The sequence below is a fragment of the Mustela nivalis genome (assembly GCF_964662115.1).
Source record: "Mustela nivalis genome assembly, chromosome: 12".
NCBI lineage: Eukaryota > Metazoa > Chordata > Mammalia > Carnivora > Mustelidae > Mustela > Mustela nivalis.
This window is the reverse complement of record NC_139031.1, coordinates 92,173,931-92,195,563: the sequence shown is the minus strand read 5'-3', so window position 1 is coordinate 92,195,563 and position 21,633 is coordinate 92,173,931. Positions and strand designations below refer to the sequence as shown.

At 52.7% G+C, this 21,633-nt stretch overlaps 1 protein-coding gene across 2 annotated transcripts; it reads right to left on the bottom strand.

Moving 5' to 3' along the window:
• Nucleotides 1-525: 525 nt before the first annotated feature.
• LOC309845170 (uncharacterized protein C7orf57 homolog) lies at nucleotides 526-15,554 on the bottom strand. Of its 2 annotated transcripts, none has more exons than XM_082692760.1 (8): nucleotides 15,418-15,554; nucleotides 14,900-15,059; nucleotides 10,919-11,104; nucleotides 9,666-9,774; nucleotides 7,228-7,384; nucleotides 4,893-4,990; nucleotides 3,506-3,720; nucleotides 526-1,367 (listed from the first exon to the last, which is right to left on the bottom strand). In XM_082692760.1, the coding sequence occupies exons 2-8, from the start codon at nucleotides 14,952-14,954 to the stop codon at nucleotides 1,321-1,323; spliced, it is 867 nt and encodes a 288-aa protein (XP_082548886.1). In that variant the 5' UTR covers nucleotides 14,955-15,059; nucleotides 15,418-15,554; the 3' UTR covers nucleotides 526-1,320. The 2 variants fall into 2 exon arrangements, with proteins under 2 accessions (XP_082548886.1, XP_082548887.1); XM_082692761.1 differs by having other exon boundaries at nucleotides 3,506-3,672; nucleotides 15,418-15,543.
• Between the last annotated feature and the right edge of the window lie 6,079 nt (nucleotides 15,555-21,633).

Here is a 21,633-nt window from a genome sequence, read left to right as displayed (position 1 = left end):
ATATAAATATATATATATAGAGAGAGAGAGAGAGAGAGAATCCGGAGTCGGTTCTGTGAAGACCGGTGAAAGGAAACATCATTCTGCATGGAGCGAGACGCCCAGCAGGGGGAGCTCTCACACCCCACCGCTGGTTATCATCACCCACCCAGTGGGAGGAGAGGCACTGGCACTGGCACTAGATGCTACTTTAGCTACTGGTTTGCTGCCCCAGTAGGAAGCAGGATTCCCCCTCCTTCAAGTTTTGGTAAGTGCATCCCAAGTTTATTCTGGGAGAGATGTTAAAATACCTGAGAACTTGGGGTGCCTGGGTGGCTCAGTCTGTTCAGTATTGACTCCTGGTTTCCACTTCAGTCAGGATCTCAGGGTCATGGGATCAAGCCCCGTGTTTGGGCTCTGCACTCAGTGAGGAGTCTGCTGGAGACTCTCTCTCTGTCCCTCCCCCTGTTCCTGCTCACTCTGTCTCTTTCTCTCCCTCTCTCTCAAAAAAAAAAAAAAAAAAAAAAAAAAATGCTTGAGACATTATTTGGCTTTCTGAAAATCTTCCAGAAAAATTATTTTATTCATGAATTAAATGTACAAAATATAAAACTACACTGTCGTGCTAATTGCCTGCATATAAACAGTAGCAAAATTTACAAAATAAGAAAATTCAGTCTGATTGTTTAAAAATTTTTGTTAAGACTACTAAATTAAATGTTAAAATTAAACATAGTTTTACCTAAATGATACAAAATAGTAAATGTGGAATGTTACAAATTTCAGTTTATGCAAAAAATATTAGCAAACATTTTAAACCAGCAAATGCTACCATGCTTCTACATTAAATGCTTACACCCTTAAGGCATAATAAATCAATCTTTTTCTTAGTATAAACTATGTCATAATATTCTGGAGTTAAATTTTTCTGAAATGGAAAAAAATTATTTCTACAAATATTGCAGGACCAAAGAAAGGAAAAGACTTTGGGTTTCTTCTAGGTAGAGTCTAAATGGTTGATTTGAATAGAAATGTCGCCAGCGGAAACTCGCACGGGAGCGGGTGAGGTCAGATGATGGTGGGCCGGGGAGGAAGTGGCTGATTCCAAGACACTGGAACATCCCAGGCCAGCGAGGTGCGCTGCTTCACATCCTGGAGAGATGCAGGAAGCAGCACCCAACACTTGCACCGTCTCGACAGTGGTGTCAAGTTGGCTCTAAGAGCCGATCTCCTAAGAACCTATGTTCACCAAATAGAGCAGGAGCCTCAGAAACAGAGCCGGCATGCAGTTAGACCCATCCGCCATCAGAAGGAGATCCTGGGAGCGGAGCAGGTGGGGGTTTACTTGAGCTCTCCGGACGTGGACGCCGATGGAGGTGGGGCTCCTCCTGTAACGCAAAGGGAAAAGATGGTTGATGGGGAAAGAGACGTGAAGATGACATTTTTTTACGAATTAAGAATTTTAACCTATTAATTTTAAGGAACGGAAAAGTGCCGGTGTCAGTCCTGATTTTTCAGGACTACTCCAGAAGTCTACATGAAAATGAAATGCACGGTCCTACCTGCCTGCCCAGTGCTTACCTGGGAAACCTCCATCTCCACCCTGAGCGTGGCTAGACAAGGCGGGGGCCCTGACCACATTCTGCACTCTGCCTACACCTGCTGGCAAGCTTCCCTACCCCTTAAGGATGCGCTGAGCGGGAGGGGGAGGGGGCGCTTCCCCAGCCCCAGAGGACAAGGCATGGCTACTGGCTCTGCACCAGGTCCTGGGCACCATCCTCCATATTGGCTCTTGCAAACTAGAAATCTGGGCCAGTAGCCACAGGCCAGCTTCCCAGATCACCAGAAACGTGGAGACAGGCAGCAAAACTTGCAGTGAGGGGAAGAAAGAAAAGCACAGTCCTGTATCTCAAGGAGGGAAACAGCAACCCACAGCCTGGCTGAGAAAGGGGCAGCCGGAAGGGGAAGGCAAGCTCTGGGTGGCTGTCGTCGTGCATCAAGTTAAAAGCCAAGACAGGGAGGAGAAGGAACAGGAAACAGAAGTGAAGAACATGTGGCCTCTGAGAAATCCCGGGGAGGGCGGGAGCCAGGAGCTTCCATGGGGACCCTCAGGTACCCAGAGCGTGGAAGCAGGTGCACCCAGCCCCGTGCAGATCCCACTGGGTTATGGGGTGCTGCTGCTTCCCCAGCCTTCCTGGCGCTCTCAGGTCATGCCGGTTTCGCTCATTTATTTATTTTCAAAGATTTCTTTATTTTAGAGAGAGAGAGAGCAAGGGAAGGGACAGAGGGAGAAGGAGAGAGAGAATGTCAGGCAGACTCTGCACTGAGCGTGGAGCTCAATTCAGGACTTGATCCCACAACCCTGAGATCACGACCAGAGTCGAAACCAAGACTCAGATGCTCAAGCGACTGAGCACAGCCACAGCGGGCTCGGCTGCGGCTGGAGCACATGCAGCTGGGGAAGGACATCTAGGGCCTCCCAGCGCCTTCAGCTTCATATTTCACCATGTTCATCAACAATGGTGCGTGTGAGACACTTTTCATACTTGGATGCAGCCAGTTTCTCCGCAAACACTCACTCGGAGAAGGAGCTTCTATAATATGGAACAAGCATGCGAGTTGTTCAGTTTAATAAAACAGAGTTGGTCCTAGAAGAATCATACTTTTAACAATTACTTACAATGACTAAAAGGCTGCATCACTTAAAACAAGAAGCCACAGAACACAGCTAGTGTGGAAATGTTCACAAGTTCACTTCCTAGCAACACTGATCATGACCTTGTCACACATCCAGCAGGACAGTGGAGACAGGACACGTCACTGACAGGGCAGCCGGGCCGCTGAGCGTGGGGTGGGCACTGAGCAGGTGCACAGGCACCGTTGCCCTCATGGGGGTCATTCGGGGGCTAGGCGGGACGGCGGGCAGAGACTGTGCTGACAGACGTCAACGTGCAGCACTCTGGACAGCTCCTTCCTCCTTAACCAAGGACATGAAGCCTGGAGAGAAAAAACTAGTTGCCTACAGACAAAAGGTCAATGATCACTGAGCCACGGAAAGTCAACACCAGGGTTGACGGGCTTTACAATGGATGTGGCCAAAAATAAGATTAAGTCTGCCTGTTACCAGGACCAGGAAAAATCAGAATGAATACAGGATTTGGACCACGTAATGACAGGGACACTTACTCCAAACTATTCAGAGTTTAATAACAAAACGTAAGGGACATGGGAGATGGAGGAATTTCAAGGGTGAACCGTGAGTTGTTTCCAGAAGTGCACGTGTGGGGCGAGGATCCTGTAGGTTTTGACAACTGAAAGAAAATGGAAGGGCACAGATATCGTGACTTTTGCTGTTCCTGGGAATAAAGAGAAGCGTGAGACATAAACGACCCTCCTGTGTGTCTGTGAGCACCACCCTTCTGTAGGATCGTCCATGGTCTTTAAATCACTCTGTGTGAAAGACCCAATGAGAAGAAATCTCAAGGAACAGAGGCCTCCGCAAACATGGGCTGCAGGGCGTGCTCACCTTGGACGTCCTCGGCGTCCCCGGGCACCTCCGGGTCTGGCTCCGACCCTGCGTCCTGGCTCCCTTCAGGCGCTTGCGTGGACGGAGACGGGGGCGCCGCCCTCGGAGTCTGCGGGCTCCTCTTCTCTGAGTCAGCTCGCTGTAGCCACTCATCCTTATAGCCATTGCTGATAAGTTTGGAAAAGTTTGTGGGTGAACTGGCTTTTTGACCAGGCCTCAAAAAGAGAGAAATGAATGTCAAACCTCCGCACAAAGGGTCATAATGGTCAAGGTCAGGTCTCAGTGGGCGTGTGGATAATGAGATGCGTTATTGCCCCTTAAACCATAACACAGATACTCCTCTCTCTATCTTGATTTCCCTCTCTCCATTTTTACAAATTTATTCATTTTATTCATTTATGTTTTGAAATCATCCCTGCACCCAAGGTGGGACTTGAACTCACAACCCCAAGATCAAGAGTCGCAGACAGAGCCATCTGGCACAGAAACATACTTCCAGTCGACCCTCGCTTAGTCATTTCTAAAACCTGTACCCATGACAGCCAATTAGAGGATGATGCCACGTTTCTCAGGGACATCACCCTCACAAACACCAGCCTCCCCCAGGGGCTAATCGATGCTTGGACTCTACCATTTCTTTACCAAACTGTCACTTTCTGCATCAGCTCTTCCTTGACATTAAAGATGATGCACTGTGGGGGCGTCCAGTGGGCTCAGTCAGTGGAGCACATGACTCTTGATCTCAGGGTCAAGTTCAAGCCCAACACTGGGTGTAGAGATAACTTCAATAAGTAAATTTTTGAAAGAAGGTTATCTGGGGCACCTGGGTGGCTCAGTCATTAAGCATTTGCCTTTGGCACAGGTCATGATCCTGGGTCTGGGGATGAGTCCCACATTGGGCTCCCTGCTCAGTGTGGAGCCTGCTTCACCCTCTCCTTCTGCCCCTCCCCCTGCTTGTGCTCCCTCTCCAACCCCCTCTCAAAAAATAAATGGATAAAATCTTTTTTAAAAAATTTAAAAATAAAACTAAATAAATAAATGGCAAGCCTCAGTGAGGACAGGGTCCCTGGGAGGTGCCTTGGGTAGGACACGGGCTCACGGAGGCAAAGCAGCTGGTTGGAAAAGTTGGGCACCCACACGGTCCAGACATGGAGGAGGGCAGCTGCACTCCACAAGGGCCTGACAGATGCCAGGGGATGAGGCCAGTCCATGGGGATGTGACATCAAAGCCGTATCACTGAAAGGTGTTCCCAGGAAGTGGGCATCGTCAGGCCACCGACTGCCCAGTGCCTTGTTGTCATTACTGTCCCTTTGTCCTCTAGATGGAGGACCAAAAAGCCCAAACCCAAGCCTGCTCCAGACGCGTCGGCACTGCCCGTGCACTTACATGGGAGGAAAGGAGAGTTTGCCTCCTGCAGGGTCTCTGGGGCCGAGCGGGGTCCCCATTTTGCTCGGGTACTTTGAGTTAATGGCTGGGAGCCTCACCTGTGTGAAGAAACACACAGAACCATGGTTGCAGGACAGATGCTCAGACACTGAAGGAGGACAGTTCCAGAAAGGCAAGAGGACACACAGGATAGTACAATCCTGGGGTGAGGTCATGACTCCTCAGGCCAAAACCCCAGGAAAACACAGCTCAGCAAGCGTCCCATGTGACAGTCACACCTCAGCCAGGACCCACGATTCCACGGCAGCAGCTCAGCCTGGCTGCGAAGGGGCTGGGACCTTTGGGGGTGACGGAAGAGCTCAGTGCCTTCCTAGCTGTGGTGGCTACATGCTTATTGAACCCACAGAACAGTACCCGGGAAGAGTGTGGATTTCCTGCATCTAAATTACAGCATCACAAAATAGGGGGAAATGCTATAGGAAAACAAAAGAAAAACAACAAAAAGAAAAAAACAGAGCCTACAAAGGTACCGCCAGCATTTACAGGGAAGAAGGGGGCCTTTCAGAAAGGGAGACCTGCTCTAGCCCAATTACCCCAGAGGTGAGTGAGACCCCACAATGCTGGTCGCCCATGGGGAGCATTTTACCCTAAATATGCTCCTGGGTCTGCCATGTAGCAAGTTAGGGGCCACAGCCGGGAAAGCTCCATGTCCCAGCTCACTCCCTGAGGCCCAGTCATGGGGGGTCTGGGGGACAAGGGGCAGGACAGCCAGGCCCTCAAGAGAGGCTGGGGATGGACACCCATCAAATCCTAGCTTAATATGGCGCACACTTCCATCTACATTCAAGGTCACACTCTAGCTGTGCCAAAGGTCCAGTGGGACACAGGGAGAAAAAAAGCACAAGAAGTCCCCTGGTTCCGTGCAGTCTGCTATGCACAGAAATGGGTGATGAAGATACATCTGGGCTCTCTAAGCCCCCTGACAGGGCGCCCATACCCCCAGCTGGCACCCCACACCTCCTTTCTGGAACCCAACTGTCCACCATGTTGGTCTGCCATGTTGGTGTCTTCAACCACAGCCCACGGGCACCCCGCCTCCTTAAGTATGGCGGCCCACACGGGCTTGCTTCCTGCCCTGGGTTCAGCCCCACATGGCTTTGGTCCATGGCTTGGAAACCCTACGGGATTTGGGGCCAGTACAGCATTTAGCATTTCAAGGTCCTCTAGATGCACATGGTGGCTGTGGTTAACTCCCAAAGATGTCCTTTATCAATCAACGGTGTAGCTGCTTGTGTATCACCAAGACATGGACCTGGTCCTAAAAACTGTCCACTTCATTGATTGTGCAGCAGAGCAGAAGCCGGAACCATGGCCGGAGGGTGGGGGTGTTCTGAGGAGGACCAGACAGCCCATGGCAGACACCTGACATTCTATGCGGGGTTCAACTGCTTGAGTCCCCAAAGTCAGCAGTTCTCCCCAAACCAGGACATGGAGAAGCCAAGCCTGGGAGTCAGGCACAGATGGTCCAGGCCAGGAACCCCACTCTCCCTACCCCATGTACCGAGAATCAAGACCTTGGTGCTGGAGCATCGGTGGCCAGTGCTTGGTCCTGACAGTGGGGCTCCAGCCTGGGGGTCAGAAGGCCTCTGAATTGAGACACCCCAACCACAAGGCCACAAACCAGAGATGGCCCTTGACTTTGTAGCTGCTCTTTTAATGTATAAATAAATAAACTCTTTAAAAAATAAAAATAAAAAAGAACTGTTAATTAAAAAAAAAAAAGAGCATTCCAGGAAAATCTTCACTTAATGACTTGAACACAACAGACACCTTTAGAGACTGGATACGAATAAATACAAAATGTCATTTTTATACACGCTAAATGGGAAGAGGCATGTTGAGGCCACCCAGACAAGCATTCGCTAATTAAAACTCACCTGGTACAAGGTAATCTTACCCCATAGAGTCAATATTCATAAAAAGAAAAAAAAATTACCATGGCCTCTTGTCTTTTAGTCAATTCAAATTTAAAACACAAAACGGAGGGCGAGCGGGGGTGGCTCAGTGGTTTGAGCGCCGAGTCCTGCTTTCGGCTCAGGTCCTGATCTCAGCATCCTGGGATCCAGCCCATGTCAGGGTCCCGCTCAGCAGAGAGTCTGCCTGAGACTCTGTCTCTGCCCCTCCCCTCCCACACACGTTCCCTCTCTAAAATAAGTAAGTCTTTTAAACAAGGAAACACAGAGCCATCAGTGTTGTGGCGACAAGAGACCCAGTGTCAGCTTCTTCAGGGAGCAGCAAGCGCAATGACACAGCCCCGCGGGCGCCTGGCCCTCACCTTTTTCTTCTCCTTCTCACGGTCCTCGGCTTCCCTCTGCCAAACCGTTTTCACATCGAAGTCGAAAGGGCCCCTCCTGGACTCATAGCTTCCGTTGCTCTGCTGGGGGTTAAACTCTTCGTAAACCATGTAATCGGGCATAGAGATGGCGGGGACCCTGCAGCGACAAGAGCTCTGACCTGAGGCCCCCTCCTCTCCCCCTCCTCTCCACCCCGCCACCCTTCCTTCACCCTTCTTCCCCTCCCTCCTCCCTCCTCCCCCTCCACCACTTCCCCCTCCTCCATCCTTCCTACTTTCCTCCCTCCTCCCCTCCCCCTCCCTCTCTGGGGTCACACAGCAAACACCACCCCTTTCCCTCCTCCCACACCAGCTCGAGCAGACCATCCCTCCCCGTTCCACTGAAGGAATGACTAAGGCTTCCAGGGCTGCTTCCCAGAATCGGAGGCCAAGTCAGAGGTCACAAGGTGACATAATAAGCAAAATGAGAGCATCTTACATTAAGAATTCTTGAAGTAGATGAATTAGAAACTAATTATTTCTGTTACGGTATCATCTACTACTTTGTCCACTCAAACTCTCTAGACCCCCTTCAATATCTGCCATTTCACAACAATAATATCCTTTTTCTGTTTGATGGTCATTTTTAAAAAGACCTTATTTATTTATATTGAGAGAGAGAGAGATGAGGTGGGGGGAGCACGCCAGCAGGGGAAGGGGCAGATGGAGAGAGAGAATCCCAAGCAGACTCTGCAATGATTGCAGAGCCCGACACGGGACTCGATCCGAGGACCCTGACCTGAGCTGAATCCAAGAGTCGGAAGCTCAACCGACTGAGCCCCCAGGCGCCCCCATGGTCGTTTGTAATGTAGTACTTAAACTCCCAGCCTGGTGTGCTGTCTCCACTGGCGAGCATTCAGGCCAGCTGGAGGCTGGGGGGTGGGACGTGCACCTGCCAGCACTGTCCTCTGTCATCACCCCCCACACACTGCTGGGGGCTAAGGGCTAAGGGCTGGGACTTTATCCTGGCAGCAGTGAGGGGCATAGAGGGGGCAGGGACGGCAGCTGGGGGAGGAGGGGAGGGGAGAAAAGGGAGAATGGAGGGGAGGGCCGGTCCTCCAGGATGCATCACCTGGCTGAGCCCGGGCTACTCCGAGCAGGGGAATGGAGGGGCACAGACAAAGTCAGCAGAGCACTAAGAAGTACAGAGAAAAAGGGGTTCCCGCTGCCCCTGACACAAAGGGAGGAAGGAGGCAGGCTGGAGGCCCCCAGGAAAGCTGGTGCAGAGGGCAGGGAGCAAAGGGCAGAGGCTGGGAATGCAGGCTACAGACAGGACCCCAATTCCCAGGAAGAGAAGCCCACAGGTGTGGCACCCCCTGCTTCACTGCAGGGATGGCAAAGAGAGCCCTCCCATGTTTAGGGCTCTCTGCAGACAGGGAGAAGCCCCAGGGCCCAGAAGGGAGCGCTGGAATGTCCGAGAAAGGGACAATTTCCACTGCAGTTCCTGGGCTTCCAACCTTTCTCCTCTCTACCTCTCACCCCTACAGGCTGGGAATGCCATTAGGAAGCTTGGAAGATTGGCAAGGGCACACAGGATGGGAGGGACAGCCATGCTTCCTGCTTCCCCACCTGGGACGAGGACAGCAGGAATACAGTGGGAGGGGCAGTGCACGTGGCCCAGGAGAAGGGAGGAGGACCTGCCTGCTTACCCTCCCAGAACACCCCGTCCGTGGGCTCGGGCCCCAGCTAGAGCAGCTGCCCCCTGGGCTGCAGAAGGCCTCAAGGATGCTCAGTGTCCTCACAGCCACGGGACAGCTAGGTGCCCCCTTGGTCACGTGTAGCATGGAGGCTACAGTGTGCACACCCACACACAGGAATTCTGTAGACACTGCAGACACTCTGGGGGACAGGGCTCCCCATAGCTCTGTGACCACCATGGGTTGGGACTGTCTGCATTTCTGGCCTCGCAGGGCACCGGCGTCCTTCAGTGTGAAGAATGCTTCACCAGCCACTGTCACCGGCCCTGGGAACAAGGCAAGGCCTGAAGCCGTGTCCCCTAAGCAGCCCCGGAGGTCCAGCCCTGGGACCCCTGCGCAGTCATCCATTTTGCGGCACCCTGACCCATTCCGTCCTGGCTGCTGTACCACCTGGGGCTGTCATTTCACACTCTCAGTGCCCCTACTCAAGACCTGTTGGCTTAATGGGGCGCCTGGGGGGCTCAGTTCAGCATCTGCCTTCAGCTCGGGTCATGATCCCAGGGTCCTGGGATCGAGTCCTGTTTCTGGCTCCTTGCTCGGCAGGGAATCTGCTTCTCCCACTGCCTGCTGCCCCCACTGCTTATGCGCTCGCACTCTCTCTGACAAATAAATAAACAGAATCTCTAAAATGCAGAGCAGGCTAGTTTCCCTGTAACGACGAGGGAGGCAGCCCGTGATACTCACTGTCTCTGCTCGGCCGTGGGTGGCTTGCTGTGGTGGATGTACCAGTCTGGCAAGGAGTAGGCCACCGGGGAGCCTTTCCTGGTCCCGGGGACGAAGTGCTTCAACAGATCTCAAAGCCAAAAAGCCGCGGGGGTGAGCATGTCACACGAGTAGCAGGCAGCTTCCCATAAAGTTGCCAGAACAGCCGGAACCCCCAACCCTTTCCCCAGTCTCCCCAGAGGCTCACATCTGCTGCATTTCTCCCCCTCCCCTCCTTCATTAGTGTCATCACCATCACTGCTGTTTGGGGAGCAATTTGGAAGCCCCTCGCAGACCTGTGGCCTCCTCTGCCCCCATAAACTTGGGTGGAAGGTTTTGGAAGACTGGTGTTACATAATGACAGCACCCAGATCTGCACTGGGAAGTCAGTGCTGATGCCGTCCTGTCATCTAACTCGGAGGTCCCATCTAGATTTTGCCGGCTATCCCAGGAACTTTCTCTTACCCCGAGGCTGGGGAGTGGGAAAGAGGGTAGAGGAGCACTGCAGGTCCTGTCCTGGCCTGGGCTGACTTGGACAAATGTGGGATGGTGAGTTTTGGGTTCCTGAACATCCAAGCCTGGGTGTTGCAGGGCTGTTTCCCACCACCTGTGACAACCTCCTGGGGAAGTATGGTGGCCAGGAAACAGGACAGGAAAGGCGGTGGCTCTTAGCATCCCTTACCACAGGGCCTGAGCCCTGCCCCTCACTAGCGATCTGTATGAGCTCAACAGGCAGCAGGTTCTCAGCTAAACCGTGGACCGAGGTGGAGGCTCACCAGCACCGCCGCTGAAACGCATCTGTGACCTTGGTGTTGAGATGCACCAACACACCGGGTAAGGGCTGTGATCATAAACCACAGGAGCCCACGCTCCAGCAGCTCGAGAACTGGTTTCCCCAGCAAGGCTACAGAACTGCAGGCAGAGGCTCTCTGGGGAGGTGGACTGCTTCTGGGGTCCCTCTACACCTGGACCACCAGGATGGGGGCGGAGACTCTAACACAGGGTCGCTCGCAAGCCAATTCCGCAATTTCGGTCTTTTTAGTCTTTACCTTTAAAGAGGAGACATCCTATGGGCCACACCCACCCCAGGCTGTGGCCTGACCCTCAATGTCCACTGGCCTGGGGCAGAACTCAGAGATATTATAGGTATTTTCACATGGAACCATGAGGACCAAAACCAGCCAATAACCTTGGCCCACGCAGCGGAGACCCTGGGGCGCTCGTGGGCTGCTTACCAGGCCGGCCGCCTTGCTTCGCAAGCTTTACGTACTCGGAGTCTGTTTCTTTTACCCAGTACCTCCGGGGCCCAGGCAGGTGTCCATTGGGAGGCTCCTTCAGATCACTGAGGCCCGGGATCTGGGAGGCCGGTGGGACATCCACGGGCTTGTCAGACCGCTTCACGGGAAGGTGGTAATACCAGTCTAGAAAAGAGGTGGCCGAGGGCCAATTAATTACACCAAGTTCAGGTTGGCTTGCTGCACTGCCTACAACACAGCCATGCCATGGAGAGCATCTCAGCCTCCACAGGACATAAGCATAAGAGACATCACCACAGGACATTAGCACAGGAGAAACTCCCACGGCATGGCACATCAGCATGTGAGACATCACCACCCCCTTGGGAACACCTGCAGTGAGCTTGTAGGCACCAGTCTCCGGAGCCCACTGGCATGCCAGCTTCTGGTCCCGCCAGAAGGAAGAGTTCCTTATATGAGACCCTGTGTTCCTCTGCCCCAGGCTGCACCTCTGCTCCAAAGCAGTGGTACGAGGGCCTCCTCCAATGTGTCCCAATCCCCCTGTGTCTGTGTGTCCTGGGTCTCTCTCCTCCAGGGAACTGGGAGTAACCGGCATTTCTGGATATATTGGAGAGTGCACATTCTCGAAGAATCCTAAGACACTCACAACACCACAGGTTAGCGTTGGGGGCATGGGACCAAGGCTGGGCCAGATCTGCTGAGCTCAGCAGATGAACGACGCTGAGACACATAGCCCAGGCCAGAAGTGGCACTGCCCAGATCTGACCGGGGCAGGAAGAGGCAGGCCGGCCCTCGGGGAAGCCTCCTCTGGGGACCTCCCTACGTGATGCCCCCACACCTCCATTGGCCCACCGCGCTGCTCCCAAGGCCTATGCCAGAGGCCACAGTGGGACCGAGTGAGAGGTCCCAAGAGCAAGGAGACCGAAGGAGGCCAGGACCTCAGCCTGGCAGCCAGGTGTGACAGAAAGCCACCGCAGGTCCCAGGCAGGGGACAAGGCTGAGTCTGGCTCCCCGGGAACATCAAGTGAGTCCCACAGAGCAGCAGCATGATGAGCATAGACGGAGGGGGTGCCACTCCCATGGGTGGGGGCCATGAGCAGGAGGAGGGGCAACGTGGGAAGGAAGAAGGAAGGGAGAGGAAGGCAGCCTGCTGTCTGTCCTTCTTCCCCCTCCTGCTCTGTGCCCCATGGACAGGGGGGCCACGGGCAATGCAGTGAACATGGCATCAGCAGAGCCATGGAGCCCCGAAGTGGGCACAGGAGGTAGGGACATCCAGGAAACAGCCCTACAGGCCGCTTTGGGAACACCTGCCCCTGCTGGGAGGGAGAGGTGAAAACAGAACCCCAGACCTGCAGTTATCGGTGCCCACTGTGATCCCACAGAAGAAAGAGATCGGGGACACGCAGACTTCTCTGAAGGCATTTTTAGGTGAAATTAACATTTACAGCAGTGGACTCTGATTAAAGCAGATCACCCTCCATCATGTGGTGGGCCTCATCAAATCAGTTGAAGGTCTTGCGAGAAAAAGACTGAGGTCCCCGGGGTAGGGGTGCAGTTCTGCCTCTAAGCAGCTTTTAGACTCCAAATGCAACATAAGCTCTTCTCTGGGCTCGGCCTCCAGCCACACGACTGTGTGAGCCGGGTCCTTAAAATAAACCTTTAGATAGATAGATGGTCCATAGACAGATGATAGATAGCTGATTAATGACAGAGAGATGCACTGTTGGATCCACTGGAGAACTCTGATACGGTAGGATCACAGGAAAACTGTGCTGAATAAATTAAATTATGTAGAGGGCCCCTGGCTGGCTCAGTTGGTTAAGTGTCTGACTCTTGGTTTCTGCTCAGGTCCTGATCTTGGGGTCCTGGGATCGAGCCCTGCATCTGGCTCTGCACTCAGCTCAGAGTTTGCTTGAAATTCTCTCTCTCTTTGCCCCTCCCTTTGCTCACTCTCTCTCTCAAATAAATAAACAAAATATTTTTAAAAAATTAATTTATGTAACACACAGGTATCTCATGAACATCTGTTCTCTAAAGGTAAAGCTTAAACAACCAGTTTCTACCAGTTTCTACCTCTAACTAAAAACTGTGTTCACTGCCTGAAAAAAAACGAATATAATTAACATAACAAAATATTTGAATATCAAAGGACAGCAATTAGCTGAATCAACATCTTACTATTGAGAATGAAAAAAAGCATTAAGAAAGGTTTAAGAATGGAGCAGAAGCTCACAGGTAATTTAAGACTTAGGAGAAAGAACTAAGCAGCTTCCTACTCTCATCACTTTCAACTCAAATATTTTCCCTTTTAGAGGGAAGGCATGCACTTCTTGCTTTATTTGTCCTCTGTGTTTTCATTACTAATTAATCCACAGAGAATGGTGTATCTTACACTTCTCATTACTGGAAGCTTTGGGCAGGCACTGAGCTCTACTCCAGGCATTCATAACTGCATGCAAAGGAGCTCACACACAGGCATGCTTGCGCGCGTGCACACACACACACACACACACACACACATACACGGTGAAAGGAATGAGAACTGTCTGGTAGCTTCTATCACTTAGAAATTACTGGTACTTGTACAGCAATTACTACCAGTACTACTGTAATCAATTACCACCCATGTAGATTTCTTTTTGTTTGTTTTATTTTTACCAGCAGTGCTGGGTATCATGTAGATTTCCTTTTTAAAGATCTGTGTATTTATTTGACAGAGAAAGAGAGAGCAGGGTGTTGGGTGGAGGAGAGGGGCAGGGAGAGTGAGAGAGAATGTCAAGCAGACCCCCGGCTGAGCACAGGAGCAGGTGTAGGACTTGATCCCAGGACTTTGAGATCATGCCCCAAGCAGAAACCAGCAGCTGGAGGCTTAACCAACTGAGCCACCCGGAACTCTAGTCCAAGGCAGTGTTTAATGCCCACTTACGCTGGAGCTCTGGTGGCTGATGGCCATTCTCCTGCCTTTGGACAGCTGCAGCCTTGCAAGGCCTAGACAGAGGAGCCCCCATGAGATGTGTGACCTTGGACAGCTTCCTAAAACTCTCTGTGCTTTAGTGCCCACGTCTAAAAACCAGGGTTAATGATACAATGTCGAGTTGTTTTGAGGTTAAATGTTAGTGTACAGAAGTGCCTGGCCCTTGTCAGTGTCCTCTGATGTCCTGTATACAGGGGAGTCCACTAAGGCTGGGGGAAGTCACAAAGAGGCTGAGAGCCCACAGTGGAGAAGGAGACCCGGTCAGCTGCCCCACCCCCACCCACTACACACCCAGCCCCCAGCACACCCACGGTGTCACCAATGGCAATGACAGAGCTCTGGACTAGGTCACCAGCTCCTTTAGGAATGAGAAGGCCACTTCTGAGCAGATGCGGGCACTGCAGGTGCCCACCAGCTCCCACCCCTAGGCTCCCCGGAGGGCACCTGAGCCCCCCTTCTCCAGCCTTTCTTTCCACCTTTCCAAGAAGGGGAGGAATCAAGACAAGAGGCACAGACAGACCACAGCACCCAGCTCTCCTTCCCTCCCTTCTGCCCAGCTGGCCCCCAGAACCCTCCACCCAATCCTTCTCTGCACCCAGCCACGAAAATCCCAAGACGTGGTTAACTGGGCGGGGGCATAAATCACCAGCAGAAGAGAGTTCACGAGATGCTCTGGGATGCAGAGCATCCAGGAAATGGGATGGAAATGGAAGTGCTTACATTCCCGGAGACAGTTGAGGCTCACCCGGGGTCAGACCATCACAGGATAGAGACCCTCCACCCTCCACCAGCTGAGGCAACAGTAGGAGGCCGGCGTTCTTGCGGGGAACATGAAGACTAGCTGGGTTCTTGGTGCCCCTCCCACTTTACTCTCCCTGTTTCCCTTTAAGCTGCTTTGACCCTGAGACCCAGGAGCAGCACTACCTGCGGGCCCCTGCCCCGGAGCAGAGCGGGGCTCAGCGGGGCGGCGGCTGCGGGTCACTCACCGCAGGGGGCGTGGCGGCCGGCCGCGCCCTGCAACTCCTTGCTCGTGTTCCTCATGCCGGGGGCGCCACGCGGACCGGGTGCTTTCGGGTGGGCCGGGGACGCCGCGGGGCCGCGCAGCCGAGGATACGTGCCGGGACCTCCTGTCCAGGCCTCCTCCACCTGCAGGCGCGCAGACGTCCCGTCGTTCAGCAAGGGCGTCCCCGACCGCGCGGGATCACAGCCGGGCGCGTGGGAGCTGGTGTGCGGCGGGGCACGGGGGGCGCACGCTCGCCAGTGCACAGACGGGGCACGACACGCGCGCACGCTGCGGGGCAGCGGAGTCCGCGGGGACACAGCGGGGACGCCTGCACCCGGTATACCGCGGGCGCCCGTCCACACCAGGTCCACCGCAGGGGCACGTCCACGCGGGATCACCGCGGGGCGCGTGGGCCCCTCCCGGTCCGCGGTGACAGATGGCCCCGCCCTCCCAACTCTGCCCCGCCCCCTGCCGCCCGCTGGCGCCCCCTGCCCAGCTCACCCGCCCGCCGAGGGTCTCCGTTGAGTGCGACCCGCACGGCCCGAGAAGACTTCACTCGCCGCGGCTAGGGCCTAAGCCCACCCCGCACTCCCAGCGGATGCGGAAGCGCCGCAGCCTGCGTCGCCCGGGCAACGGCCGTCCGGTGGGCGGGGCGGGAGCGCCCCCAGCCAGTCGGGAAAGCTTGCGGGGAAGCGGAAGACCAATCAGAGACAGGGGCGGAGCGATAGCACCCGTCAACGGGCAGGGGGCGGGGCGGGGCGGGGCGGGGCAGGGGCCTGGCCCGCGCGATCGGCGGGGCGGGGCTGGCCTCGGGCTCCCTCGGGTGCTCCACCCCGGGGAGTTTCCACAAAGGACAACAAATTAGACGGCTTGGCCTGTCCGTCTCCCGTTTAATTCATGCATTTTTTAAAGAGGACGAATGGGGGCTCCCGACTCTCGGGGAGGAGCCTGAGGCTCGGTGTGGGTGGCGAGCTTGAGCCCCACACCGGGTGTCCGAGGTTACTATAAAAAAAGAAAAAAAGGAAACATCTTGAGAATAAATCAACTTTGAAAATAGACAGAGGAGGTAGCACGGCCAAAGCGGGTCTGCCAACGATGTCCGGCCGTGGACCGGGCCCGCAAAGGGCCTCCTCAGACCCTGCGCTCTCGGGGTGTTCCCGGGATCGCGAACGGACAGACGCGGCTGCGAGGGTTTCCGGGGAGCGCCTGACTCCGGGCGGACCCGGCCTGCACGGGAGCGGCGCCCAGACGTCCCCCCACACCGGGCGCGACCCTCCTTACGCCCGCGGTCCTCGCTCCGAAACTGGGTGCCTCTGGCTCCGATCCCAGCCCCGAGGACCGCTCGGTCCCCCGGGAGACAGGGGCCGCTTCTGGAGCTGGAAAGCAGAGTTGGCAGTGTCGGGTCGAGTAAGAATCTGGGTAGGGCCCGAGAAGGACGAGCAGATCTCGTTTCTCACCCTTCCGCACGGAGGACTCGGTGCCCTAACAGTCCCCAGCGCTTAGAGGGATCCAGATGTCCAAACACCCAATCCCACTGCACGTTATGTGATTTTATTTGCAGATGTTTGGATGAAATGTAGATCGCACCTACATTTTTTTCAAAATATATATTTTTTAATTTATTCATTTGAGAGAGACAGAGCAAGCGAGTGCATGAGCAGGGGGAGAGGCAGAGAGAGGGAGAAGCAGCCTCCCCAGTGAGCAGGGAGCCGCACATGGGGCTCCATCCCAGGACCCTGAGAGCAGTGACCTGAGTCGAAGGCAGACGCTTCACTGACTGAGCCACCCAGGTGCCCTTCCTACACATATCTTATCTGCCTATCTATATATCGATATCCTTATTTATGACATATTTCGCATTATATATGATTTTATATACTCTATATCCTGTATACAGACATCTTATTCTACATACATCTTATGTAGAGAGCTCCTGCTCAGCAGCATTTTGAGAAAAGGAAAAAAATGCATTTGAGTACAAACTCTGATTTCTCAAAGCCCTTGAACCTGTCCTATTTTTCCTCTCTCCTAGTTTACCCCTGTGATTGACTGAAGCTGTTTATTTCGACTCCCAGGACACAGGTTCATTTCTGCTTTTGCCCATCCTTGTTATGTATCCAACCCAGAGCAGCTAAAAGGTCTGGACGATTCCCTTCCCTAGACATCCTGCCCCGGGACTCCATCTGTCCCCTCTCCCTCAGGGGTCATGCTCAGGTCATGAACTCAGGGTCCTGGGATCCAGCCCTAGGTCAGGCTCCATGCCCAGCTTGGAGTCTCCTTGGAAATCTCTCCCTCTCCTTCTGCATCCTCCCTCCCAAAAAGGTAAATAAATATTTTTTTAAAATAATATAAAATGATTTAAAGACAAGCTCTTCCTTTGTGACAAAGATTTCAGTATCTCAATATTACATAGCAGTTTGGGCTTTCGGTCTAGTTGGGAAAACAAGACCATCCTCTCTGCCGCCACAGAGGGACACAGGATTACCTTGTGTCCCCATCAACACCTCCTACTGTGCCCTGTAGTATGTGTTAAAGTGACAATGGCCCGCTCTTTCTTTCTTTCTTTTATTGATAGACAAATTTCACATTTTAAAATGGATTTAAGCAAGACCCCTTGCTCAAGATTGAGATGAAACAGGAAAAATTTTAGAAAAGTAACAGAGTGAACACAAAATATACTTAAGGGACAGAAGGGTTTAGATCAGTTCGATTTAATCCCTGTAATGCAATAATTTCTATACAAGGCCAAGCGAATTGTATTGTTTGGGAGAAATACAAAGTCAAAACTTATATTTGAGAAATAATAATCCATGATTTATTATCGTAAGTTTATTGTTATACACTCTATCAGAAACCACTGCTTAGAACAGAGTTGTAGGATTTTTGTTTTATATACCAAAATGTGATGAGTTGTTTTTAAAGATTTTATTTATTTATCTGACAGAGAGAGAGAGAGAGAGCAGGGGGAAAAGCAGAGGCAGAGGGAAAAGCAGACTCCCCACTGAGCAGGGAGCCCAATGCGGGACTCCATCTCAGGACTCCGAGATCATGACCCGAGCTGAAAGTAGACGCCTAACCAACTGAGCCACCTAGGCGCCCTGAGATGATTATATATATATATATATATATATATATATATATATATAGTATTCTGCTGCCTTTCTTCATTCCTAGGGGTAGAATGGGTCCTGGTCATTTTTTTAAAAATACATCAGTCTGCCTTCTTTGCATGCAAGCTTTTCGAGGGACCTGCCTGGTAGGTAGTTCCCAGTTGGGAAGGGTCATAACTGAGGATGAGAAGGATAATGTCATCCATGAAGATGACAGTGACGACGGCTATAGATGGGAGAGGCGTGTCCCCCCCACACCCCCATCCCCAGTGCACAGGTTGAAGTCTAACCCCCAGTGTGATGGTATTTGGAGGTGGGGCCCATGGGAGGAGACTGGGTCACGATGGGATTAGTGCCTTATGAAAAAGCCCCACAGAGGCACTTGTCCCTTTCCCTCTGGGAGGACACAGCCGGAAGGCCATCTGTGAACCAGGAGTGAGCCCTCGCCAGACACCGATTCTGCCAGCACCCAGATCTCAGACTCCCAGCCCCAGACTGCGAGAAATGAATTTCTCTTGCTTACAAGCCCACCCTGTCTGTAGTTCTTGGTAAAGCATCCCGTGAACAGATTACAACAGGACTGGGTACCGGAAGTGGGGTGTTGCTATAACAAATATGTGAAAATGTGGAAGCGGCGTTGGATGTGGGTAGCAGGTAGAGGCTGGAGCAGTTCTAAGGAACTAGAAACAGACCACATTGCCGTGCACAGACAACCCAGGACGATTCTGGCAACAGCTCAGGAAGCAAAGAGGGGTTCCAGAGAAAGCCTTGTTCCAGAGAAAGGGGTTCCAGAGAAAGCCTGGGGAAGGCCAGCGTGCTCACAGACAGACTATCAGTACACTGGCAAAGGCCATGGTGACAAGGTCCTGGATGGAAATGGGGAGCACCTTACAGGACACGGGCAAAGGCCACCCCAGCTAAAAAGTGTCAAAGATCCTGGCTGCATTGTGTTTGTGACCTGGTGTTTTAGGAAAGGTGGGCTTGAGAGTCATGACATTGAATACTCAGCTGCAACTATTTCCAAGCAAAGTGTTGAAGACACAGCCTGACTTCTCCTGACTGCCTGCAGGAAAATGCGAGAAAAGAGGCAGGTTGCACTGGAGTCTTGCAGTGACCCAGCCCAGGACATACTTCTCTTGTTCCTGGCTCTGCCGGCAAGAGGTGATCACGGGGCTGGGAAGGCACTGCAGAGGAAGGGTCTCAAAGTACTGGGCGGGGGTGGGGGGGTGGGGGGGTGTTGCACAGCGGGGAAGGGAATCATTAGTAAAGATGGTGTCGATCAGAATTAGAATTAGAAGACAGGAATTAGAAGACACGAAACACAATTGCAGGTAGGAGGCCGAGTGGTCCTTGTCACAACATTGCTGTTAAAAAATGGTTTGATAAGGATGTCATTTTGGAGGGATGCCTGGGTGGCTCAGTTGGTTAAGTGTGACTCTTGATCTCAGCTCAGGTCAGTCGTGACATCGAGCCCAGCGTGGCGCTCTATGCTCAGCATGGAGTCGGCTCCAATTCTCTCTCCCTCTGCCCCTCCCCCAATCACTCTAAATAAATAAATTTAAAAACAAATAAATTAAAAAAAAATTTTTTTAATGTTCACTGAGATGCCTGGGTGGCTCAGTCCATTAAGAGTCTGACTTTGGCTCAGGTCATGATCTCAGGGTCCTGGGATCCAGTCCCACATCTGACTTCTTGCTCAGCGGGGAGCCTGTTTCTCCCTCTTCCTCTGCTGCTCCCCCTATTTGCATGCTCTCTCTCTCTCTCTCTCTCTCTCTGACAAATAAATAAATAACATCTTTTAAAAAATAAAAAACAATAACAAATGTAAAATCCTCCCGTCAGTATGGGACAGGTTGGATGGACTTTGGCGCTCAGAAAACTGCCTGCAGCCGTGAAACACTGGGGAAGGTCACCTCCAAGTGAGTTGGGAAGACTTAAATATAGACATTTTAAAGGAAGAAATGCAAAATGCAGAACATGGGTTACGGTCAGCTCCCAATTCCACAGTGTGAAGCAATGCGTGTATCTATAGATACACACATACACAGGTATTTGTTCCTAATCACATTTTACATAAATATGTCATTGTATGCACATTCATATCCTTGAACAAAAACAAGAAAGTTTGAGGAAGGACAGCCCGCAGCGGGGGTCAGAGCATGGCAGAGAGACAGCCTGTCTCTCTGCTGCATTCTGTCCCTCTGCTGCATTCTGTCCCTGTTGAGCTTGGGACAGCAAGGCAGAGAAGGAGACATGCTGGGATTTCTTGGGAGGAAATCCCAAGACCTCACAGGGTCAAAGAGTAGATCAGCGAACTGTAAAGTAGCACTTATGAACCACCCTGAAACCAGCGTAGATAAAAAAGAGGGAAATAAAACATGAAAATCCTAACTATGACGGGGCTGTGAGCTGTGGGGAGAGTGGAGCCACAGTGTCGCTAAGTGAGCATCACCAGAAACCAGAGGGACTGCAGAGAAGCAGCATTTGAAGAGTGGATGGGGGAGAAATATTCCAGAAATGAGGCGATGCACGAGCACCCACATGGACCTTTAAAGTAGCCGTGTCTATCGGAACAATGGGAACTAATGTCCCACTTCGGTGTATCAAAGAGAAACTGAAGAACAGCAAAGAGAGAGAGAAAATGTTAAAGACCCTAAGAGGAAAATGATCAAACCACAGACGCACGTGTGCGGACACACAGACACACATGCACACAGACATGCACACAGAGGGACACACACGAAGACACACATATGCATACACACAGACACACACAGAGGGACGTGTGCGCACACAGACGGACGTGTGCGCACACAGACACTCGCAGACATGTGCATGCCTACGTGCAGGAATGAAGAGGAACCAACAAGGAGGAAACCGCATCACCCCACCGGCAGGCGCCTGCTCCAAGCACCCTGAGGTCGTGCTCCGAAGCTGTCACCCGGGACGTATACAGAATAAAGTCGCTCCTAGGTGTGGGCTGGCGAAGGGTGGACCCCAGACACGCACAAGGATGGGCGCCGGCTATCATCTGTTGCTGGAGACCTGAAAGCAGCCTGAGCACGCATCCGTGCGGGAGCAGGTGGACGACCGCGACGTGTACGTGACAGAATCGAGCATCGGAGACTGCGTGGGCATGAAAGCGATCGCGCCCAAGTGAAGATGTCCCAAGACGACGCGAGAAAACAAGGAAGGCATCTCGATGGAAAACAAACACACACTGTTGTGTTCTCTAAGGACACATGTATCGTGATCGAACATTCAAAAATTCGTGGGAATTCCGTCTGTCGGTTTCCGGATCATAGTTCCCTGTGGGAAGGAAGCGACAGGAGTGACATTGGGGAGCGATGGTTTGGGGTCTCCCGTGGTCTCCGTGGTGTTTTAGCAACCCCCCGGCTGGTGACGGCGGGGAGCTAGGTACAGGGGACCTCAGACGGGTTAGGGTAAAGCATGAACACGTGCTCAGAATGAGTTTGTGTGGGCGGAGAGGTGGCCACAGGTGCGCTGCCTGACCCCGGGCGGGCGGGGGGGGGGGGGGGGGTCCCATTATGATGTGTCACAGCGGGTGATGCAACAGAAGTGTCCTCAGCAGGTCCAGATCTGCTCG